Source organism: Oryza glaberrima, chromosome 4, assembly GCF_000147395.1.
Source record: "Oryza glaberrima chromosome 4, OglaRS2, whole genome shotgun sequence".
NCBI classification, from domain to species: Eukaryota; Viridiplantae; Streptophyta; class Magnoliopsida; order Poales; family Poaceae; genus Oryza; species Oryza glaberrima.
Window position 1 is genome coordinate 22,663,152 of NC_068329.1, and position 25,849 is coordinate 22,689,000.

A 25,849-nucleotide genomic window follows, 5' to 3' on the forward strand; every position below is an offset into this window, starting at 1 on the left:
GTCCACCCTAGCTTTGCACCGATATGCTTCATCCTTAACTTCATGGCCACAATCATCGCCAACGAATCCGGGCGTGCTCCGCCGCATCCACCCTTTCTCCTCTTTCTCCAAAGCCATAAATTGTTGTCGTACTTCGCCACTCATAAAGTAGAGCTTGTCACCACCCACTGCGCTAACTGCCACTATTGCTGACCTTTAGAGATCGAACCATGCCACAACCTTCGCCGGAGACCGCGCCAACAACCTATGAGCTTTAAGCCGCCACTTCTCCCTCTCGGTTTATGTAAGTCATCACCGAGCATCACCCATGTTCCACGCAATGGCCCCACCAAGATGCTAATCAGTGTGCCTTTGCATCATTTGGCTAGCGCCGTTGTCCGTCGTCACCACTGCTCACCGTCAGAGCCAATCAACCAATCTTACTCTCCGATCTCCGTGTTTGTTTGGAAACATAATAGAGAGGGAAAAAAAGGACGATGAAAATATTGAACAATATGTGGGGGCAATGTATTTTTTTATTGTAATGATATGTAAACATCACGTAGATGTTACGTCGTATGAAGACCTATCTACGTGCCACATAGGCGCTGTATAGGATGGAACCACCGTCGAAGCCACTCGAAAAAGCAAAGCGAACCAATTTTGATAGGGGAGAAAATCCTCCCATCTGATTTTGCTTCTAAGAGACGAAAATTGGGGATATATATACTTGAGGAAGGCGAAAATGAACTTTTTCTTAAATACTACTCCCTCCGTTTCACAATGTAAGTCAATCTAGCATATATATCTAAATACATTAACATCAGTATGAATGTGAGAAATGCTAGAATGACTTACATTGTGAAACGGAGGAAGTAGTGTTCTTGCATGTACGTTACAACCGGATTAGAATTATAGGGTTTAGTTTTTTTTTCTCCTACGTACCTGCTCTTTTTTGGTTGATTTTGGCATGGAGATACCAAGTTTTGGGTAGGGTGATTTTTTTAGACGTTTTTTATGTGAGGGGACTACGATGGTGAAAAAGGAAGAGGCCACGATTCCGCTTTTTGAAGGCAGTAAAGATTATAGCGTGCACTACTTGGACTGCTAGCTCAGGGTGACGTTCGACCCATGATAATCGTTGGGCCTCTATCAAGATCGACTTCCTGTGGCAGATGGCTCAAATGGCCATATAGTGATTAAGACCAATTTAAAGATCGAATCGACTCAAACAGATCTCCGATTCAAACTCTTACTTTTATTAGGTGCGCTGTTTTCCTCACGCCGCGTTGTAGGCGACGGCCGAATCTCACAGCCTGCACCTAGTCAACGTGCGCCACGCCGACTGATCGGCGACCATGGAAGAAAACCTCTTACCCTGCACGAGGGACGACGAGAAGCTTTTGCCACGCCGCCAAAATCCTATGGCCGGTTGCTTGGTCGCCGGCGCCGTCACCGCGATCTTCCTCGTCCTGCCCGTGGTGTTGATCATCCAGCAGTTACTCTTCGCGGACTTCACCCCTCCTCCGAGACCGGAGACATCCGTCGTCGTGGATGGGTTCTCCGGACTCGACGGCGCCGCCGCCCGCGTCCCTAGGGCGTTCAACCTCTCGCTGAGCGTCGACAACCCCCGCGGCAGCACGTTCGACGTGTGCGTGGGCGGCGAAGCGGCCGTCCTCTACGACGGCGTCCCGCTCGCCACCGGCCTCGCGGAGGGTCGCTGCGTGCCGCCCGGCGGCGCTTGGCGCGGGGCCATACACGCGGCGAGCGGGGGCGTCGGTCTCCCTCCGGAGCTGGCCGCGCTCATGGCTACCGAGAAGCGCGACGAGGGCGACGTGAAATTGGAGGTTCGCCTCATCTCTCTCAACTACGGCTGGTACGTGAGGTGCACCCCGAGCCTTGTCGGCGGTGCAGCCTCGCCAATCCCTTGCACTGGACACATACTCAAGGACCAATCTGACGGTATCAGGAGAGTGATCAGGGATTGAATTGAAGAACAACTCACACGGAAGAATCTTCTTTTTCTTAAGATTTCGATAGAGCTTTATGTTGATTCGCCTCGATCTAATCTTCATTAGCTTAGGGTATATATTATGTACAAAGTGATGTATTGTCTAGCACTCTAGCCTAAGGGGAAACTCTAACCTTAGGGATATACCACAATCACACCTAGAGTTATCAACTCGACAAATTTGTTGATATATGTAAAATAAAGAAGAAAGAAACATCGATGTTAAGCAGGCTCCTAGAGTTATCAACTCATGAGTTATCAACAATGTGCTCCACGAAAATCTCCCTTCTCAAAGGATATCTCTCTTTCTTAGCGAGTTTCTTTTGGTGCGTCCTTGATGCCGTGACCTTTGTGGGGGCACCGTTTTCATAGTCTCGTCTTTCCAATGTTGTCGTAGGCCCGGCGACGATCGGCCATGCATAGAGGGAGTCGTTTTGGTGCTAGGTTCTTCTCTTAGTAGTTTATGCTTGTGTAGTTAGCACATGGTTTTTGGTCGTGCAGTTCCGACCTCGACAGCTTCTATCGTTTTTTTCTTATAACTTTCTGTCTTCCCAGCCAAAAAAAAATGCCTTCTCCATCTCATCCAGAGTCCACACTGGCGGTGCTCTAGTCTAATCCCCTCCTATTCCCCACTCCCTCGACACCTTCCTTCGCATGTGTTATGGCCCAATCCCCTCCTCTTTCTCCTTTCCTCGACACCCTCCTTCACCGTTTTTCACACCGACCGTGTGCCACAACCCCACACCATATGTGGTGGAGAAGAGAGGGGCCACAATCATCATCTTCCATGATGGGCGGGACTGTGACGACTCACATAGAGAAAGTGGTATCGGGCCAAAAAGGCAAAAACATGAACCATACCGTCAATTGAATGGTATGGCGTTCCCTAGTTGGAGTTGCTCTCAAACTTATAACTCCGTTTTTCCAATGCAAAACACTTGAATCCAAAAGAATGGGGGTAGATCATATGATGGGATTAACCTTGCTCACAACATAAACAAACTATACTAATGCAATTCTAATACCAGGAATACTAGTGGACGATATCACCCTCCTGCGCGCTGCTCGCATCCTCACCCACCGCTGTTGCCAGGAGCTTCGCCTCCCCTCGGTTCGACAAAGGAGCTCGTCGACTCAGCGGCTGATGAGCTTGTCTAAGCTCGGTGGCGAAGGAGCTTGTCCAGGAGGTCCTTGCTCATCAGCCTCGGCGAAGGAGTTTATCCATGAGCTACATCTCGAGGATTAGAGCCTAGAGGAGAGTGGTCACGATGTCTCTATAGATCTGGCAGTACCGAGGATTCTCATCCGTTAGATCTGGCTCAATGGATGGCTCTGATCATAAGTACAGGGAGATACCAACAGTTATGATGGACGGTAAAAAAAAAACTCGCAAAAATAACATGGTTGTTGACTTATAGCTGTCCAACAATGAGAAACACATACTTGAAGTCATTGAATCAAAAGGCATGCGTGCAAATTAAAACATGGACGTGATTACTCGTCGATGATAATCATATACTATAGCACGATCACCCTACAAGGCGAAGGCTGCGACGACGACGGCGGCTCATCCAGCTTGACCCGACACGACAGCAACCTTTTGTCGTCCTTCATGCTGCGGCGCTCAAGCACGAGATCGACGTCAAGCTCCGCAGCCCGCGACCGCCGCTCCGACGCCATGCGGTGGCGCAGCTCGTCGGAGAGCCCCACCTCGATGCCGACGGCGACCATCCTCACGAGCGCGTCCTCGTGCTTGCCCACGCAGAACCCGGGCACGCGGCCCCAGGCGAGCACCGCGCCGGCGTAGGAGACGGCCACCGTCCCGCGCTCTTGGCAGATCCCTTCCCACGCCGCCGTCAGCCGGCTGGCCGGCCGGTCGCCGGAAGCGAGGAGCGTGAGGTTGAACGCTGGGGAGACGGTGGGCGGCGGGGTCGGGCCGCCGTCGTCGAGTCCGAAGCCCGCAAGATCGACGGAGAAAGTAGGGAGGATTATCACATCCGTGAAAAAAGAAGAGAAAAAAGAAGGAAAAACTAGTAATCCTCCTCCAAATATAAGCAAGGACACCAGTATCTCGCAGACGAAGGCGGGAGCATTGCGCGATGTCTCTGCATCCTGGTCCGACGTCATGGCAGATTGCTGGGGTGCAAGACACGCAACTATGAAAGACGGATAAATTTGCAGCAGGCGCCGATAGATTACGCACAGAAATTATTGGGTGTAGTAGTACGTACTATGATTTATCGGACGGAGTTTGTTACTACCTTGTTTATGGCTGGTGGACTCCATCTTGGTTTCAGTTTTGTTTATAGCTGATGGACTACATCTTCGATACCCAGTTAAAGTCGGCTAGCTACGTATACGCGACGGCCTAGCCTTTCCCGATTCAAACAATCATAGCATATAGTCAGGCTTATGTTTTTTTATATAAAACCATCACAGTGCTTTAGCATATAGTCAGGCTTACGTTTTTACAGAAATATTACAGTGCATTTTTTTGGGAAATTATGTTGTGGAAACTGGAAAAGGCATTGGAAAAGAGCACAATAACAGTGGCATTGTGGTAAACGCTTAGGATGAATTTTCGTAATGATGGGGAATTGGAACATCTAACACCATGGTCAGCCACGACGAAAGAATTCACACAACATATGGCATACTATCTTAGATTCTGAATAGAATTTGTGGCACAAGGTCTAAACACAGGAGTTCAAAACTTAAATTTTTCATGAGATCCCAATAACAGTGGCTGGCACAATGTTTCATATTTAGGGACATCAAACATCATTGATCAAAATCTCAACTGATCACCACCAAAATGATCTAAGCAGCAGCCTCCTTCTTAAGCTTAGCAAGCTCCTGTCTGATAGCGCCGCCACGCTGTTCATATGCCAATCAGAGTATTAGAGGGTGTATGAACAAAACCTTCAATAAAGGTACTATTCGAGAGTGTAGAGCGGAGTATCACCTTGATCTTCGCCAACATAACCTTGAACCTGTCAAAGTCGTTGAGGGATGCTCTCCTCTTCTGGACAATCAGTTTCTTACCCCATGAGCTGTTCTCCCACTTGTTCTTCACATCTGTAATCAGGATGGCATTCAATTAAAACTGCACTTAACAGTGGAAAAGAAGTTCATAGCCGAAGAATGGTTCATCACCAGCTTCCTCCATTGCCTTAATCAAGGTGGTCTTCTTAGGGACACGCTTGATGTCAATCTTAATGTCAGTCAGAGAAAGCCGCTTGAAGTTTATCTGGCAGCGGACCATATCAGGGGCATCCACAAGTGCCTGAAATCACAAAAAGCAAAGGCATATAGCACTTAAAATCTCAAAACATAAAGTAATAAATTTATAATGAGCAAGTCTAGAGATGAAGTGGAAACAGCTAGAATCAATGGAAAACTCATACTGTGGCATTGATTTAATTACTCATACTATGAGGTAACAAAGTTTATGTTGATACCACATAGAGAGGTCATATTGAGAAGTGACTAATAGTAGTTTCTGTGGGGACAGATAGTGGGCATATTAATCAAACATAATCAATCCATATTTTTATAGACCAATTTGTATACAGAATATAATTATAATCCAAATACGCAGCATAAAACTTCACAACGGAACATAAAAGCATCATCCTTACTAAAGGAAATCTTGCCAAGGGCAAGAACTAAAAAATTGCCATGTGAACTGATTTGAAATAATCTACCAATACCATGTATCATCACCAAATTAACATCAGAAAATCATTACAAACCACAATAAAACATTCCAGAAACCTTTGTGAGCTAAATTTCACAACATAAATCAAGCTGGAGCAAAAAGATATTGACACATGAGCTACTGTTTTAGTAGAACTGGTGGAAGGAAAACAATCCAAGCACACTTTTTCCATTCACAAGGTTCCGATTGTCGCTCAATAAAAAGGTCATCGTAGATGTTACTAGGAGGCAGTGCCCAAGGAAAAGAAGGGGATTTATGATCAAGCCTAACACCAAATTGCTAAAAAGATCCAAGCACGGCTAAAAAGAGCTAGCACATTGGGATATCCAATGCAAAACTGCCATTGGGATAGCCAATGCATGAGCTAGCACGGCTTCACGGTATCCTATATTACCAATCATTTCAACACACAATGCTAACCACCGAGTGTAATAAGGAGCTAAAAGCATAAGGCTCGATCACTTAACAGATAAATCCTCAGTCTAGGCAAAGATTGCGCTCGAAACTATGCATATTAGTTTCTCCCAAGAGTAACTCAGGAACTGAACTCATATCCACACATCAGCACAGGCGTATCAGCAACAACCAGGGTGAGGGAGACAGATCTAACTCACCCTGTTCTGGTCGACGACATCGACAATGACGACGAGGCGGCCGTAGTCCTTGCCGTAGTTCACCAGGGCCACGCGCCCGATCTCCACGAACCTCTTGAACGGCTGCACAGCACAAGCACAGTAACAACGCGCGCATCAGCACATACCGACGAGACGACGGGCAAGATTTCGCGACAGCTCCCTACCATTTCCGCGGGGAGGAGGCGGCTGCTGCTGCGGCGGCGGCGGCGAAGCGGCGGCGAGAAGGGGGGAGGGGAGGCGCAGTGCGGCTAGAGGAGTGGAGGGTTCAGATGTGGTGGGTCTATATAGCGGAGGGGGCGGATCTGCGTGAGCCGGTGGATGTCGTGGCGAGGGATTCCTGTCCGTCCGATTTAGGTTAGAGCTGTTGCGGAGGTTTTGTAGGGGTGGTGGACTGGGCCACGGCCCATGGGAGGGCTGAGTGGAGATTTTGGGCTTCTTTTGGACTCTCCATGCTGATTTCTGTTGGGCCTAAAGGTTGAAATGCTGAACCGGCCCGCAAGTACAGTGGAACAGAGTTGAAACAAGCAGAGTTTATTCGGATTCAGAGTTCAGAGTTCAGACTCAAAACTCAATCTTTCAGATCATCATTGAGCTCATGACCTCATGTTGCGTGCGAGGAACAGAGGAGCCACCACCTTGCGGCATCTCTCTGGGGAACCTCCTCAAATTGGCTAGAGAACCGAGCCGATCGCGACGAGCGCTTTACACCTCGTCGCATCCCGCCCAAATTTGGCAGCTCTTCATCTCACCACAAATCCTCTGAAATCTTGTTGCTAAAACGTAGTACTCTGTAAATAGATAATACTGACTTTTGATGCAATCCAGGTGAGTGGTAATTGCATCCCTTCTGCTCTGGCGCTTCTCGAGCACCAGGTTTGCAGGGAAATATATATGGGCACACTTGCATCGCCTTTACTACGTCCATTAACACTTTCCAATTTGTTTAATTACCTGCTAACTTTGCTGCATCCCTCTCGATGGATATAAATACGCCTCTAGCTCTAACTTTTTCCAAGCCACCAAGAGAGAAAGGTACCGGCTTGATTGGCAGGTGTTGAGGCGATTCTTCTTCTTTGCTCAAGGAGAGATGGAGGTCGAGAAGAAGGCGACGACCGTGGAGGAGGTGAGAGGGGTGGAGGAGGAGACGAAGAAGGAGGAGGCGGCGGCTTCTGACGTGAGCCTGAAGGAGCTGTCCAAGAAGCTCGATGACTTCGCCAAGGAGAGGGACTGGGAGATGTACCATGCCCCGAGGAACCTTCTGCTTGCCATGGTTTGCTCTCGATCTTCTTGTTTGCTTTTTTTTTTTTTGAAACTTTTTTGTTTGCTATCACTGGAATTGCTAAGCTTTTTCCTCTGTTTTTCCTTCATTAGTTGCAGTCTTGAAAATCACACGGATCTAAAGAATTGCTAGTGTTTGTGGAAGTTGCACCCGCCCCATAACCAAAAGAAAATGGATACTAGTAGTAGGAAGCAATAGGAAGATGAGTGATTAGTCATTAAGATTAGTATTATTTTGATTTGAAGCGTTTCATGAACAGGGGAGATTAATTGTGTTTCGTGTATAGTAACTGCAGAAAATTTTAGATGTCACACGATAATTTCATTGCCTTCCTGCACCCCCTAATTTCCTTACGATTATTTTGCTTTATGACTCAAGTGTGCACTATAATAGTATCAGGTCTCAGACAGTACCCCGCTGCTACTGCAGTTAAATACTTGATTAGTGCTGCAAGTCGCACTGTACTCGCTAGTCAGTATTCAGCATCTTTGGAACAATGCATGCACATGAACAACGTAGTGAACTAGATTGTATTCCTTTTGAATAGAATATTATAGCCTGTGGTAGACTATTTTAAAATTGATTCATTCTAAAACCATCATCGATTTGTTATCCCAGAGTATCATTGCATTGATTATTTTGTGTAGATTAGATTATCATAATAGAATGTGTTCTCTGTTTGAGTATTGACCAACCGTTCAAGATGATTGTTCTCTCCCATTAGCTGTTTGTTCAAAGTTGTGTTACTTAAGATTCTTGAGATCTATCAAAATTATTCCTTCCAGACAGCTAACTGTTTGTGGACGGCTCATCTTGTCCCTTCGAATCGACCCTCAATTTTTTACCCACAAATTTGACATATCACTATCTACCACACATATGTAACAAAGTCATGAAAAACCATCTAAAAATCACTGGTTTTGTTCCTTTTGAATTGCAAACCTCATACGTTCCCAAGGGCAAGAACTACTTTTAGTGGTCACTCTTAAGTTCGCCTATGTTCCTACCTGAAATTTATCTGTACTTTGATCTTGCATCTCATACTGTTTGCCTGAAAGATGATGTTGTTTGCTAATGGAGCAAGAAATGACAAATATCTAAAGCTGCTCATAACCCATGGACGGGGTGCTGCTTTCATGCCACGTGTTTAACCTACCCCCTTGTGGAACAGATTTCCTATGTCCTTGTCAGAACGACTCAAAATGCTGGAGTCTGACGTGTCAATGCCGGTCCAGCCTGCCTAGTGAGTAGTGAATGATCACCATCGACTCTGACTGAATTTTCTGAAGCAGCACTGCCATTCATCCGTCATCTTTTCGAGCCTGTCCTTTTCCGAAAAGAAACATGTCCCTGAAGAAGTCTGATTAAGCATGCAAATTACTACTACTTCGCATCGACATACCAGCAATGAGATGCCCTCCACTGCTCGTACTGGATTCTAAAAGGAGAAGAAATGCTTAGGCAGACGTCGTGATCGGTGATGTTTGATAGCCTAACATTCCGTTCCAGATTCCATGTAAAAGGCATGTGAACGATTTTCTTTGGCTGAAAAATGCATTCGGCGTTGCGCCGTTTTGTCTTCTGAAGGGAGAAAAGGAAAAAAAAAAGATGCAGACATGAGACATGAAGAGCCTTTTCTCTTCATGTCATGCTCTGATTTCGTCTGACAGTATCGTTTGTTGACAGATCGCTGAGGTCGGGGAGCTGTCGGAGCTGTTCATGTGGAAAGGGGAGGTGGCCAAGGGCCTGCCCGGGTGGAAGGAGTCGGAGAAGGAGCACCTCGGCGAGGAGCTCTCCGACGTGCTGCTCTACCTGATCCGGCTCTCCGACATGTGCGGCGTCGACCTCGGCGACGCCGCCACCAGGAAGATCGTCAAGAACGCCGTCAAGTACCCAGCGCCGTCGAAGAGCACTTGAATGAACTGAATTCTGGTACCTGCATGAACTGATTCTGCAACTCTACGAGTGTTTATCTTCGCGAGAGAAGCTCAGAAGATATGTTTTTGTTGTGTACTGTTTTCTTTTCTTTCTTTCAAAAAAGTGAGGGGTGTGTTGAAAGTATCGGTTCTTGTCTACAGACATTATAGCTTGATATATTCTCTTCTGGTTTTCCTGTTCGTCGCTTTTGGATGTTTTGTAGTTTGGAAAGGGTGGACCTCGATAGTTCTGAATTACCCCATTGGTAGTGTAACTAACCATTTATGAAAGGGATAAGTCCATTTTACACCCCTGAACTTATCAGTTTGTCTAAAACACACCCCTTATCTCTACAACCGGACATTTGACCCCCTCCAACTGTTAATACCGTGCAGAAGATCCCCCTGAGCGGTTTTCTGCCTGGTTTTTACACGCTATGATGCCACATTGGATGCCAGCTGTATAGATTAGCGGGCCCCACATGTCAGTCCGGTCCTTCTTCTTCCTCCTCCCCTTTCTCCCCCACACACTCTCTCTCTTCCCTCCGGCATGGTTCACTGCGACGGCCCCACCTCGTCCCCGATGAAGCTGCAGATCAGACGCAGTGGTGGCGGCAGTACAGGCGGCCAGGCGGCGTGCTCCGGTGAAGACGACGTCGTGGGAAACAAGCAGCTCTGAGTGGAGCGAAGACATCGGAGACGCACTCGCGGGGAGGAGCTCGAGCGCCATGACTACCGCGAGGTGGCGCACCCATCCGCCGAGCTTGGCGGAAGCGAGCTCGAGACCTCGTGAGCTCCACTCGGCGAGCAGCCGTCTCGCCTTCATGAGACTACGCGGTCAGCCCGACCGGCGTCCGAGAGCTAGTTCCGCCATCGCCGGCTGCCTCGCTCCTCCTCTGCGACCTCTGCATCCATTGCTGCAGCCTGCAGACCAGCACATTCTCTGGCTCAGCCGAATACTACTGCTCCGCTGCTCGTGCTGATCCGAGTACTGCTCCTGCTCGTGCTCGTGCTCGTGCTGGTCCACCGTCGCCTCCTCGGAGACGTGGAAGCCGAAAAGCTGAGCCTGGGGCTTGTCATGCTCATGACTACAAAGATGAGTAGCTAGCAGCACACAGTACTAGCTTGCCACTGAATCACTGATGATACTAGCTTGCGACAAGAGACAGTTCGAAGTCCAAAAGTCTGATTGCGCTTGTCTGGGCTCCATGTTGCATCACTCGGCGAGCAGTGACCGTGCAACTCGGTGGATTGATCAAGCCACGGGAAGGAGGTTGAGGACGAAGCGAGGAGATAGCGACACGCGCGGTGAACGCTCTTTTTTTTTTCATGCTGAGCAGTCTACTTTATAAGTGCCACGTTGGTAAAAACTAAAAACTAGGGTATAAACTGCTTGGGGGTGTAAATTGCATGGTATTGAAAGTTTGGGGATGTGAAATACCCCGTTTTGAAGTTCGGGGTGTATTATAGACAAAACAAAGAGTTAAGAGGTGTAAATTGGACTTATCCCTTTATGAAAAGATAAGATCTAGCTATAAAAAGAACTGGCCTATTAGCTCAGCTGGTTAGAGCGTCGTACTAATAACGCGAAGGTCGCAGGTTCGAGACCTTCATGGGCCATTATTTGTTTTACTCAATTTTTTTCTCACTTCTTGCGCATAGGTGGAATTGGGCTATCCTATATATTGGCCCAATTGTCTCCATCGAATTGGGCTATCCTGCATCAATAGGGGAAATTGAATTGGGCTATTCTACATCTTGGCCCAACTGTCCCTATCAAATTGGACTATGAAAAAGGTCCATCTACTGTCCCTTGAGTCCTCGACTATGTGCTAAGTTTTATTCATGTCCTTCAACAACAAAACTGGGTACAGAGGATCCCATCGTCACTCGCTGCCTCCACTCTCCATCGTCGCTCGCTGGCTCGCTGCCTTTCCTCCCCTTTCTCATTGCTATCTGCAGTAGGTGGCCACGTGAGTTCGTGAGTTCATACAGGGAGAGAAGATAGGAAAGAGAGGAGGGTGGTGACACATGAATCCCAATATATTTGACGTTTATCTCCTGTCCATTGTCCTACAATGCTTGATGTTTTAGCAAGAGCATAAATGTGGGGCTGGTGCAACAGCGTACGATTCAAATTTTACTAACCGGGTTATCATGGACAACTCATCCATGATTCCACCGTGGCAGGAATAGCAGGTGTAACGATGATTACTCATCGTGGTTATTCAAAGTAACTAGTACTCCAGTTAGGGCTATATGGTAATTTTCACCTAACCTTAATTTGGCTCAGCTATGTTAGAACATCCAGTATACTGGGACGGAAGGAGTACCCATTTACAAGTGAATCTATTTGGCGTTTTTATTTTTCATTTTACTTCTAGTGCCACGTAGGCATCACGGGGGCGAAGACCAATTTAACAAGTCACATAGACATCATGTCAGCTAAAACTACTATCAATACAATCGAGGGAGTAAATTTGTACTAGTTTTAATAATTCGGGATACTCTATAACGGGTTTTACGGTTGATGGATTCGACTGAAACTCAACCGAGAGTGAAGGAACGTAAAGGACCTTTTTTCCTTTGGACTATCTACATCACGCTCATACTGGGAATTGGGCTATCATACATCTTGGCCCAATTACCCCCGGTCGATCTTCTACATATGCAAACAAGGCAACACCCATCATACCCCAAAGGCCGAACTCATTGCCTGGATCGGCCGGGACACCACTGGTCAGCTACGTAATCACCACTGGTCAGCCATTGGGACCACCAGCTAGCGTCGCCTTTCAGCCGCCGCGCGGCGCGCGCAAGGCGCAACCCACCTGGACTCATGGAGCCGCATGCAGGAGACCCGTCGTGCGTATACGTCCTGTGCGATCGAGATCGATCAAAACCGGCCGCTAACCGTAAATTTCCAGATGCATTTGATTAGCCGGGAAGAACGCCCTGGATCGGCAGGACGCACGGACGGACGTTGGCTGCTGGCACGCGCACGCGTTCAGGCGCATAATCCAGCAACCACCGCGCTGTCCGCGCCCAATCACGCGGATCATCGGTCGTCGGTCTCTCTCGGTCTCCGCGCGTACTAATGCGCGGCGCGCGCCGGCCGATCTGTCCGTGCAGGCGTACGTCGATCGAGTCTCTCCAGGCCCAGGGAGGCAGGGACAATCAGAGATCGCTCCGGGCTGGCCACGCATCATTGCGTCGGTGTCTGCAGGAGGGGAGGCAGTTTTGTTCCCAGGGGTACTAGCTACGCAGCTAGCTGAGATAATTACTCTCTCGTCTTCTACTACTCTTTCTACGTGTAGTGCTCCCAAAACGCTACAACTGAAGAACAGCTAGCGATATTCTTGGCAAGATTCATGCATGGGATCGATCGATCGATGCCGTGCACGCCGTTGCGATCGGTCGATCGATCGATCGGATCAATGAACAGGTTGTGGTCGATCATATATATCTATCTCACGCGTACGTTGCCCCCCTGCCCTTAGCACGTACTGGCCTAGACGAAGCTAGCTAGACGTTGCCTTCATGCATCTGTAGATGGATCGAAACCCTGCAGAGGTTCCGTTGCAGCGTGTTCTAGTAGCGTACCAATTGAATAATAATTGGGTGAAAGGTGAAAGATGTCTAGCTAGCTAGCTCTGAGTCCAGCAGTTGAGCCGGAAATCAAAGTTAGGTGCATCTAGTCGATCATGCGATGCAGCTCTATGCATGCATGCATGTGTATGCCTCCATCGATCTGAACCGAAACAAATTAACGATCAGCTATGTCGTCGTTTCCTGCACAGCAGAGGCACGTACGCACCAGCGCCACACACAAAGTTGTTATAAAAAATACAAGTACACAACGCGTGAGCCCCAACTTGGCCACGAAAGATACATGGTAGCACACTAGCACGCGTGGATTCATGCATGCATGGATGGATGCATCCAAATGTTCTACTTTCAGGGACATGTTCATGAAAGTTATCCTACAGTGCCAGTGAAGCTAGGCCTCGATCCGTCCACACTTGCATGGCCATTTTATATTATCTGCTCGAAAACCTGATTTTGGTTGCTTATTGTTCCATTAAACTAGCTAGCTACCTGCATTGGTCCTACAGATTTTTATCGTTTGGGATCGAGATGATGGGCCAGATCGATCCAATTTTCCAACGGAAGTGGGGGCAGCACGAGAGAGATATACCAGATATGTATCCCAACCCGTGAATCAGCCTGCCCCAATATAATTCACGATCTGTAGCTTGCCAAGTTGGAACTTGAGAGTATATCGATCGCCAACTTGTTGGCAGAATCAGAATGCATCAGAAGAAATTCTCCGTGAAGCCCTACACGGAGTAAAATAATACGGTAGCTTGGTATTCTCGTTAATCTTGCGAATTAATTTACACCATTATTGGGGGATCGATACACGCTTGAGTATACATCTCTAACACCATATGCCCTCCGTCGGATCGACGTCGAGCCGTCGCAATAATTGTTTATGCAGCTCAAGCCGGCGATTGGATCGGCCGTGGGGCGAGCTCAGAAGCAATAGATCCTCTCTTCTGATTGTATCTCTTCCGTCGTGGAATCATCATCTGCTAATTTGTCGCGTAATCCTCCGCTAGACCGTTTTCAGAGGGGGCTTACAGTTCACTTTTCAGGTTTTCATCATCCTCTCCCCTGCTGTTATAGTTCCAAAAGAGGTTTTCTCCAATCATTCGTCCGTACATAAATAGATAGCCATGGTTAATTATATTTGTGTTAACTAAATCTGTGTCCTGATCGACCGTGCCGATGGAGAAGATCCTCGCGCTAGCGGCACGATCTCGGGTTAGCGGTGACAGCTGAAAGAATTTGGATCATCTGTTGAAGAGGAAGGCAGAGGTAAACATCACTTTCACTTTGGGAGTTTTTAAGCCATCCGATCCACGGTGAATGGGCAAGATCGATTTACTACAGCACCGATGAATAGAGTCTAATCCACTCGTGTTGTTGCTACAGCAATCGTACACTCGCACCGTGACAACTTCAGTCTTCAGATTACTGTAGCACAAGCCTCGTATTACTGTGCGCGTCTGCTTTTCACTGCCCAAAGTCAGAGAATCCGGTTGAAAAGATATGTAAAAAAAGCTCTGCAGTTCACACTCAAAATCCGATACCTCTATATGAAAAGATATGTCTGAAAGCATTTGCCACTTGCGGACTTGCCAGTGGGCACCATTCCTTGACCAAACTCTCAGTTCGTAAAACACGGCGAATTACAGGAGCAGTACAGGAGTAGCTGGCAGAAGAAGCTTGGCAGGACAGCAGGAGTGCCAAGGAGAAAGGCCAAACTAAGCTCGATGCTTCGTAATTAATATTTCTTTTTTAAAAAATATATGACCATGTTGATTTATTCATCTTATTAAAAAATGTGCAAATATAAGAAAATGTGCAAATATAAGAAACGTAAATCATACTTAAAGTAACTTTAATGATAAAACAATGCATAAGAAAATAAATGATAGTTACATTAAAACAAATTTGCTAAACGCTATAACTATAAATACTACTCCATCCGTCCCTAAATATAAGAGATTTTGGTTAGGTGTGATACATTCTAGTACAATGAATCTGGACAGGAGCTTATCCATCGTTGTGCTAAAATGTTATATCCAACAAAAATCCCTTATTTAGGGAGGGGAGTATTAACATTGGAATAGTAACAGTTGTTTACTGTGTCCGTTTCAGGAGAGTACACTAGTAGAGTGACATCAGAGCTGATGTTGCCCTCTACCAGGAGAACATTTGGCGCGAAACAGGACCAGCTGTGAGTTTGTGACGTGATAACGAGGCCGCCAGGCCGGTGTTTGTTGTGTAGCCAAGCTGCGGCCAGCCCGCGTATCTGCATCGCAATATGTCGTCGTTGATGTTGTGGCCTTGTTGTTGCTGTCAGATAAGCCCCCATGAACCGAGGGAATCAGTTTTCAGTCTTCAAATGATATGACCCGCAAAAATTGACAATTCTACCGTGTTGAAAATCGATCGTTTACCGATGGGATGTCTCGTAGTTTATCATTAGGATCATCACCGTAAATGGATACTAGTAATAACCTGGCTTGCTTTCTTTTGTAAAGCTGGATCCAAAAGATCTCTGGGTGGGGGGGGGGGGGGGGGGGGGGTTGGATCTTTGGCGGGAGAGTCTGGATCGGGGACTTTAGTCCATATCACATCGGATGTTTAGACATTAATTTAGAGTATTAAACATAGACTACTTACAAAACTAATTACATAAATGAGAGCTAATTTGCGTTACAAATTTTTAATTAATCCATAATTAGCACATGTTTCCTGTAGGATCATATAGGCTAATTATGGATTAATTAGGCTCAATAGATTCGTCTCGCAAATTAGTCCAAGGTTATAGAATGGGTTTTGTCAATAGTCTACGTTTAATACTTCTAATTAGTGTCCAAACATCCGACGTGACAGAGACTAAAAAATTTTTAGCCCTATCCAAACATGGCCTTTGATCGAAAGAAAATGGAAACGAATAGCATCAATTAGGCTTTCAAAATGTCGTTGGCCTTGCTGGTTTTCGGTTTAACGGTTTCACTTTTTAAGATGTCATATGTGTGACTTCAGTATCTTCGATTAGGAATATGTTGAATCTTCAAAGGACAACAGGCTCTCGACTAGCAGAAAAGTTTCCAGTGACGCCTAAGGCCATACCCAATGCACCACCATAGATAGCGGTCTAAAACATCCATATCGGAGCCAAGCGTTGTTCATGGTAGTGGGGACTAGGGTGTGATTTTCATTTTGAGTACTGTAACTTTTATGTGGTTATATCCCATATGACATGTTGAGACCATTTATACTAGTGGTCTTCATTGTAAATGGCCTAACATTATTAGCATTGGCACACTTATTATTCTTTAAGAAATTTCATTCTTTCTTTAATAATCAAACTTTTTTATGTCAACTTGTATACTTCAAATACTTCCAGGCAAGTCCTGGCAGCTCATTCTTACATGTTCTAAAAAAATCAACAATGTATATATATTCTTTCGTATTATTTGTTCCACCACTCTTCAATTCGACATTCGTATTGCCCCGTTTCATGGCTCATACCGTACGAGGAAGCTATAATTGCGAATATCGAACAATGATATATGTACGAAATGAAAGCTCTCAGCTACAATGTACTCGGTCAAGATCGTTCGCTGTTCAGCGTTCACCATAGTGATTAGTGAACTCCTGTGGATCACAATCCATCGCTAGTGAGTGGCCTGAACCTAGACGCAGACACCAGATCAAAACCGGACACCGGAGGCTCGATCGACGGGGCCACACGCGCCAAGATGACGCGCGCGGCTGCGATCATTCCGGTCCCGAGATGGCGTCGGAAAAAAAATTGCCGGTTGCCGCAAGGAAGAGAGCACGGAGCCGTCACTCCTTGGCCAAATATTGGCCACGACACGTACGTACGCCTCCAATCCGGCCCCTATCGATCCGGATGCCGCGTCCGCGCGCGGCGCGCGCGCTCGAGCTCTCTCTCTCTCCCGTGGAGCTCGCTCGGTCTCTCGATCGCGCGCGCGCGTGCGCTCCAATCATGGAGCACCCCCCTGCCTGCCCAACTCAACGTACGTGTGGCGCAGCGCGCGTCCCTGCCAATTATTAGTATGCGTGTTGCTGTCGTACGTCGTCGCGCGCGCTTGTGGGATGTTTACGTTCTTCCATCCCGTGTGGCCGGCCAGCACACTGCAGAACGGGAGGGTTTGGCCTAAGCTTAGCGCAAGCCGCCGCGGATAAGGTGGCGCCGCAGCTGCATGCTGTGCGGGCTCGCCGTACGTCGCTGTCATCAGGGCATCCGGCGGCGGGTCCCCCGCGCGCGCGCGCGCGTGGCCGGCCGGCTGCATGCCAAATTGGAGTAGTAGATATCGATCGGCCAACGCGCGCGCGCGCGCCCGCGCAGCCGGAGGAGAGATTGGCCCCGGAGGGATAGCGATGCGAGCTCATCGATCATGCTCGCGTCAATTCATCGTTCGCGTGGCCTTTGCTTGCGCTCCCACACCATGCATGGTTTTGGCTTGGCGCTGGCAACTTGCCGAGCTCGAATTTTTTAACTTGTGCCAACCGATCGGCCGCTAGCTAGCTAGATTAAGGGAAATTGATTCGTGGATGTGCTAGCTAACTAGCTTGTCCGATCGACCTGTGCGTTTCCTTATCGTGATCAACAATGGCTCTAGTGTAAGCATGCTTGCTTATTTTGGAATTAGTAATTGGTGAACCGGATGCAGAGTGAATCCGATCTCGCTTCCGCTCTTGGTATAGGACAATAAGAACTAGCAATAAGCCTAGCCAGGCCTAAAAAAAATGACTACTTCATGAGTCAGCAGCCATCAGCTACGTACCACACTGCAAGCATGTAAATTTGTAGCTAAGATTCGATCGAGTTCTCCTTGTCCTATTAGAGGGCTGAATCTCCATGGACACAAACGTAGATTAATCTAAATTTAAATCGAGATACACACAAATGTAAATCTAAATTTTGGAGGGTTGAAATGCGATTGCTTTCACATGTTCCAAGCCTGCAACCATATATAATCCAACATATATATTGATCAGTGTGCTCTGCATACGTATTTTGTTGTAATCAATCTAAGGGCTTTCTTACTCCAAATTACAACTTCATCATTTTCCGATTAGCACGCTTTTCAAACTGTTAAATGATGTGTTTTTTAAAAATAAAATAAATAATTTTAAGTTTATATTAATTAATACTCAATTAATCATATCACATTTTCCGTGCTATAGAAAGCTCCACTTGGATCTTAGTTCGAACGAGGCCTAAGGTACTACTTACTCGCCATACATTATTGGAAAAAAAACATTTGATAACAATACTTTTCATTAAAAAATATTTAAGTTAGGAAAAAGTACGAATTACCCCCCGAACTATTGCGGTCGTCTGAATTAGCCCCCCCCCGAACCATAAAACCGGGTATTCTTCACCCTCAACTATACAAACCGGACAAATTACCCCCCCCCGACCCAATCCGCGGTGGTTTTGGTCTATGTGGCGTACGCGTGGCAGTCCAGTCAGCACTCCATATATAAAAAAATTGTAGGACCCACATGTCATCTCCTCATCCTCTCTTCTCTCTCTCTCCTCTCTCTCTCTTCCTCTCTCTCAAACGGGAGGGCGCGTGGCGGCGTGCGGGGGAGGACGCGGGCACGCGGCGGCGGCGGGCAGGCGGTGGCGGCGGCACCGGGGAGGACGTGGTGGCGGGCGGGCGGCAGTGGGCGCGGCGGTGGCAGAGGGCCGAGGAGGACGCGGAGGCGGGCGGGCGGTGGCGGAGCACCGGGGAGGACACGGCGGCGGCAGGCGGCGCCGACGAGGGGGGATGAGGAGGACGACGACAAGGATGCAGCGCACCACGGCGGCGGGTCACGCCGGAGGCGGCGGATGACAAGGACGACGACGAGGATGGCGACGGAGGTGCGCCGCCCCCGCTGTGCCCGTTGTCCCGACGGCGCCACACAGTGAGAGAGAGAGAGAGGGGGGGGGGGGAGGAGGGAAGCAGCGCCGAGCGGCCGCCTCCTCATCCCCCGCCCCCGGCACTCCGCCACCTCCTCGGCGCCGCCCGCCGCGGCCGCGTCCTCCCCGCGCTCCGCCTCTCCGCCATGGCAGCCGCAGCCATCGTCCTCGTCGTCGTCCTCCACTCCTCCGTTGCCATCCTCGTCGTCGTCCTCGTCATCCCCCTCCGTCGCCGCCTCCGCGCACCTGCCGCCGCCGCCGCCATGTGCTCCATCCGCATCACCCGCCGCCGCCTACGCGTCCTCCTCGGCCCGCCGCCGCTGCCGCCATGCGCTCCATCCGCGTCACCCGTCGCCGCCTCCGCGTCCTCCTCGGCCCGCTGCCACCGCCGCGCCCGCCGCCCGCCCGCCACCGCGTCCTCCCCGGCGCCGCCGCCACCGCCCGCCCGCCGCCGCCGTGTGCCCGTGTCCTCCCCCGCACGCCACCGCGCGTCCTCCCGTTTGAGAGAGAGAGAGAAGAGAGAGGATGAGGAGATGACAGGTGGGTCCCACAATTTTTTTTTTTATAAATGGAGTGCTGACTGGACTGCCACGCGTACGCCACATGGACCAAAACCACCGTGGATTGAGTCGAGGGGGGTAATTTGTCCGGTTTGTATAGTTGAGGGTGAAGAATGTCCGGTTTTGTGGTTCGGAGGGGGAGGGGAGGTAATTCAGACAACCACGATAGTTCAGGGGGAGGGGAGTAATTCGTACTTTTTCCTTTAATTTAACCCTGCGTATACTTAGTACACAGATATGCGATGGAGGGTACAAATTCTACCCATGCATCGTACTCATCTATCTATAAGGAATATAATTCCCTAAGCATGATGTAGTAGTTCTTTTTATGAGAAAAAATTTACTGTATCTAAGAGGTATTAAGCATTTTAGTGTAAATTTGTTACATGTACAAAATTTTACGGCACCTTTTAAAGAGTGTAAAATCACTCTCTTTTATGTTTTATCTAAGCAATTTATAAGAGAGTAAAGTACACCAATAGTCTTTAAACTTGCCTGTTTTGTTCATTAGGACAAAAGGTAAAGAAATGCCTCGTTCTTCGCTCGCACGATTATCTAATTGATAAACGATGTGTTGCATGTAGATTTTTCTATAAGATTAATTTTAGAAAATCATATTAATATATTAATCTATCTTTCAAGTTTAAAATAACTAATACTTAATTAATTACACGCTAAAGGCTCATCTCTTTTTACGTATATTCTCAATTTTCTCTTTTTTCCTCTTCTCAAATACAACCTAAGTTCCTAAACTATTAAACTACTCACTCGCTTCCAAAATATAAGGGTTTTTGAAATATAAATCTGGACAGATTCTCTATTTAGATTCGTGGTACTATAATATGATATCTATCCCAAAATCATTTATATTTTAGGACGGAGGGAGTATAGATATAGTCTAGGTCCATTAAATTTGTCTGTAGACTAGGCACGTGACCCGAAAGGATCTGGATATGCGACCTAAATAACACCATGAGATAACTTTAGGGAGGTTGGTGGGGTAATCCTAATGGGCGGGTGATCGCTCCCTCCCCTCCCCAGCGATCACCCGCCCCTCCCCCTATACTACGTTACCTCCTTTTCCCCTTCCTCCTCCCCTTCTTATTCTCTTCCTACTACACCATATATATTTGAATTCAAATTTAAATTGAAACAGGTATGTAAACTTTTGACCTATAAACTTTGGGTCTATAAACTAATATTTGAATTTAAATTCAAATTTGAAACGGGTATGTAAACTTTTTACTTATAAACTTTGGGTCTATAAACTATTGTTTGAATTCAAATTCAAATTTGAAACGGGTATATAAACTTTAGGTCTATAAACTTTAGATGTATAGAAATACTATATATAAAAAAATATTTGAATTCAAATTCAATTTGAATCGGATATATAAACTTTTGACTTATAAGCTTTGGGTCTCTAAACTTTAAACTTTAGATGTGTAAACTTGAGGTGTATAAACTTTAGGTGTATAAATTTACTAAAATAGAAAAGTAATGCGGTGCAAAAAAAAACAGGTGGAGGGAGGGAGGGGGAGGGGGGGCGAATTGATCGCTACCCCATCGCCAGGCGAGCGATCGCCCATTAGCCTTTCCGAGGTTGGTGTACTTTTACTCTCTAAAAGATAAGTAAAGTATTTTTTTAAAAAAAAAGATAAATCCACATGTACTATTTCTACTTTTGTCCAAACTGAGCAGTCTATAATTGGTATACAAAGTTTTAGAGTTTCAAAGAAAAAAAATAAACGTTATATATTTTTGACCGGATGTTTTTTCATGAGAGTTTTACTGGGAAGTGCTGACCAGAGTACTTCAACAGTGAGTGATCTGGATTGACCATTATGCGACAGGGACGCCCCGAGATTGATTTAAATCATAATTTGCTACAAGTTCCTTTCTAACGTAACTGTGTGACTGATGTACTACCTTGTCCCAAAAAACAAATTACTGGCTACGAATCTGGACACACATTCGTAGGTAGGATTAGTCTTTTTTAGATGGACGGTATTAGTGAGTTATTAGCTAGTCATAGTTCCATAAAGCGTCATGTTTCCACCATTTTGTATTTACTTAAGATTTTTCGATCAATTTCCTGGATCTCACCATTACTTATCCGTTTTTAAATAATAGGTTAAAACCGGCCTCTATATTTTAGGTGAATGGCTCTACATGTGGATCGATATAGAGGCTAAATTGTTTTAAGAAATATATATCCTAGGTGGATGTACCGGCCTCTACGATTAATTATCGGTTGACGATTTGATTTTGTGATAATGACGAGTTAATTTTGTGGCTTCATGTCCGATTAAATATGATATCCTTTTCTCGTCTTTTCAGTATGAACAGTGCCCTAATTAATAATGATAATGGCATAATGATCTGATGAATATTGTACTTTTTGAAAGAGATGATGAACGTTGTAGTACGTGAATCATTGTAGTTGGGTAGAGTAAATAAGAACAACATACGCATATGCAGCCCAATCAACTTTTGTTCTTGATTGCTAGCTCAGAGAGTCTGATTGGTTGAATGAATTCTTCTAGTTATTATAAACCACAAGAAAGTGGCAAGTGGTTACTCAATGAGTACACTCGAAATGCCCAAAGACTTTCGCAGGAAAAAAAAGAATGCCCAAAGAATATCTGGAATAAGTGCCCTACGTCAAATCTGAAAGGTTCAACGAATTGTACCATCTCAACAGAAAGATCTGTTCACCGATTATATACATACAAAATACTATCCCAACGCATGGCATCATGTCTATATGCATTTTATTTTTGTATGATGCACCAAATTAATATGTTCATCAATTAGGACTACAGTAAAGTTGGGCGAACGATCAATTACTACTAGTAGTTAACCCATTCCGCACGTAACTTGACATGCATCGAACATTTGTTTCCATTTTAAGAGCAAGTTTAATACTATAGCTATATTAGAATTCCTGAAGTGTGTTAACTAATACTACCTCCGTTTTTTAATAGATGACGCCATTGACTTTTTCTCACATGTTTGACCATTCGTCTTATTCAAAAAATTTACGTAATTATAATTTATTTTGTTATGAGTTGTTTTATCACTCATAGTACTTTAAGTGTGATTTATATCTTATACATTTACATAAAATTTTTGAATAAGACGAATGGTCAAATATGTGAGAAAAAGTCAACGGCGTTATCTATTAAAAAATAGAGGGAGTATAATAGAGAACTAAAGTGCCCCAAAGGACAATATCAATCACATGTAAAGAGCCCGGCAATGCTATAATTTTTAATAGCATATAAATAAAAAAGGCCCCAAGGGGAAAGCGGGGACTCCGATCCATTCTCTCCATCCTCAGTGATCACTCCACTGTACACTCGCAAGGACATTCTCTCACAGAGAGGGAGGTCCTTTATATGTTCTCAGGACCATATGTTACAACAATATTTAGTTTGGTCTCGAAATGTACTTCCATAACATGTTTTTTAAGTAATAAGTTAAATTCGAAACAAGAAACAATAACCTTTGTGCAAAAGTTGTACCAAATACAATTATGTGGATTGTGTTGGACGCTTCATTTAAATGATGAGATTGTGTGTGTGCATGCGTGCGTGTGTGGGAGGGGGGGAGCACCGGCCAGTCCTATAGTAGGTAAACTATGTGTGCACGATCTATCCACCTAAATACAATTTAATCTTGGTACCAATCAATATTATACGCATGTGGCTATACTTTTGGTAGGATTTTAGTGAGGCATAGATTTATGGTTGGTAGGGGGTGCACCCACACAATTGTGTATAGGTGTCTTCAATGTATTTAACAAAGAAAGGCAAAATTTGTTGGAGGACATTGTAACATCTTTTTTTACTCAGGATATGGTAAATTTGGGAAAAACACTCTCAACATATATGCCTATTTTTTGTTGGGCACATGCCAATTAAAATATCCATTTGGGTTGAATAAGAGAGAAATAGTATGAAAAGTCATAAATTCACCTAACTCAGAGGTTAGGTTCTTTCCCTCTTCCTCCATGCTTTCCTCTATTTGTGTGCGACATCTTGATACTTTAGGGAGTCCTATCGCGTGTCCGCAGTGCCGACGCGCCAACGATGAAGGCCAAGTGAGCAGCCAACAAGGAGGAAGGAGAGTAGGACCGTGCATAGGGGAAGCAGCTGCAACTACATGGTGTGGCCACTAAGGGAAGGATAGCAGGGGTTGGTGGTGGTGGCAGGGCTGGAGGAGAAGGAGGCGACAAAGAGATAAGGGTTACGACCACTTAATATATTGCTCAAGTGTGCCAAGGCAATGTCCATGGACCTGCTGCGGGAGGCACATGACCTGCTACTGAAGATTGCCAAGCGGGCATGCTCATTCAGGTTAGCACATCGTGGCCTATTTTGGAGATGCACTGCAACATCATCCCTAGGGCCTACTCACCAATGGAAGTCAACTCACTGCTGTGCTTGTGTGCTTGTGCAGAGCCACATCTCTACACGCTTACCTTGACATCATGCATGCACTACTGCGAGGGCCTTTTCCCCATACTCTCCTCCCACCCTAGCAAGTCATGCTTATCCGGATTACCGGTTGATGTCTCATTGACTTCGTGGCGTGGCACGTATCCGCCACTGCTGCCCTTCTTGACCCGCGTCGCCGTAGGGGAGCCACCGTCCTGCACTAGATGCACCACTAAAGCTACGAGGAAAAAACTGATTTCCAATAATAAATAGTTATATTTAAAGTGTGTCATCGATTTTCATAGTGTCAGGGAGTTAAAACCACCGAATCGCGATGTACTAAATTAATTTTTGCTTAAGAAAAGGACAACATTGTTAATCCGGTGCCCAAGACCACAGTGTTGCCTCCATCGTTACGAAACAATGGTTAATTAACTACTACTCCTAAGTACTATATCAAAGCTAGAGATGCAATAGAAAAACAGCAAGCTAAATGTGCACATCAAACCGATGCATAATTTGCAATCCCCGGTCCCATCATAGTACACACTACAACTGCATTATTTATGTGTTGACAAAAAGCTTGTGCAGCCCTCACACACGCACACCCACATACTCCGGGTGCCATCACGTCGCCGTCGTCGTCGTCCCTAATCATACGTGATCGAACAACATTAAAAGGACATCTTCTTTTTGCCCCTCCAATTAATTCGCACTTTAAAATCCTTCCAACCGTAGTACGCACATAAAAACTCTCTGTTTTAAAATAAACTAATCTAATACGAGATATCACATACTAAGATTTATATATTAGGTTGATTTATTTTCGAAACAGAAGGAGTAATTAAGCTGCACTAAACCACCAATACATGGAAAAAAAGGTGTGTGTCCTTAGGAAATTGCTAATCTCCATTCAACGGAAAATTGAAGCCACCTATCTTTCATATTTCGGAACCTCCGATATGCTCCGAGATTCGTGCAATGAGACCTTTTCCTCCTGCTCCCGTGAGCTCGTTAATCTTTGGCAATGATGCGGGTTCGACGTGTTTAGAAGTAGGGGTGGACAAAAATAGACTGAACCAAAAAGATCGAGACCTAGAAATTCGGTCATCAATTCGGTCTTACGCAGTGAAAGACCGAATTTTGTTCAGTCAATTCGGTTAGTTTCCTCGGTTAACCAAATATTCCGAATTAACAAAAAAAAATGTCTGAATGCAACCTACAATCCACTAAGTTCAATAGGATTAAATTCTAATTTTCACATCCCTACTTCTTCTAGGCATGCAACCTAATAAGAGTCTTTACTCATACGTGTTTATGGATTTTTTTTATGATTTTTGTGTTTGAAAATTTCAATTATTTCTTTGCATATATGAAAATGTTGCTGAATTTCGGTCAGATCGAGACCGAAAAGACCAAGATCGAATTTGTCGGTCCTGACATTTTTTGTGTTGAAATTCGGTCTAAAACTTTTCAAAGACCGAAATAACCGAAAGACCGAAGACAGAGACCGAAAATTTCGGTTAGACCGAATGCTCACCCCTATTTAGAAGGATGGTCGTGGGAGATGGCGGTCCAGCGGTGGGTTGCGAAATGGGTGGGGTAGGCAGCGGCATCGCCACCAAAGCCACATGGTTGGCAATGGGTGTTGGGCTGGTGTTGGTGGCGGGAACAAAGCGTCACGAGTGGTTAGGAGGAACTGTGACAGTGATAATATGTCTCGATGGCAGGACAGGGACGCCTTGTTGTTGCTGCCTTGACGAGGTGGGGAGGCATGGAAGGGGAG

The 25,849-nt window shown here is 46.0% G+C and overlaps 2 protein-coding genes and 1 non-coding gene across 3 annotated transcripts; 2 read left to right on the forward strand and 1 right to left on the reverse strand.

Moving 5' to 3' along the window:
- Window positions 1-4,626: 4,626 nt before the first annotated feature.
- Window positions 4,627-6,627, reverse strand: LOC127769308 (60S ribosomal protein L14-1-like). Its single transcript, XM_052294847.1, has 5 exons — window positions 6,511-6,627; window positions 6,326-6,427; window positions 5,147-5,276; window positions 4,956-5,068; window positions 4,627-4,867 (listed from the first exon to the last, which is right to left on the reverse strand). Exons 1-5 carry the CDS (start codon window positions 6,511-6,513, stop codon window positions 4,811-4,813), a joined length of 405 nt encoding a protein of 134 aa, XP_052150807.1. The 5' UTR covers window positions 6,514-6,627; the 3' UTR covers window positions 4,627-4,810.
- A 285-nt stretch (window positions 6,628-6,912) lies between these two features.
- LOC127769878 (uncharacterized) lies at window positions 6,913-9,742 on the forward strand. The gene is made up of 2 exons (XM_052295539.1): window positions 6,913-7,616; window positions 9,312-9,742. The coding sequence occupies exons 1-2, from the start codon at window positions 7,434-7,436 to the stop codon at window positions 9,540-9,542; spliced, it is 414 nt and encodes a 137-aa protein (XP_052151499.1). The 5' UTR covers window positions 6,913-7,433; the 3' UTR covers window positions 9,543-9,742.
- A 1,345-nt stretch (window positions 9,743-11,087) lies between these two features.
- TRNAI-AAU (transfer RNA isoleucine (anticodon AAU)) lies at window positions 11,088-11,161 on the forward strand. Its single transcript has one exon. It is a non-coding gene; the product is annotated as a tRNA-Ile (tRNA).
- The last annotated feature ends 14,688 nt before the right edge of the window (window positions 11,162-25,849 follow it).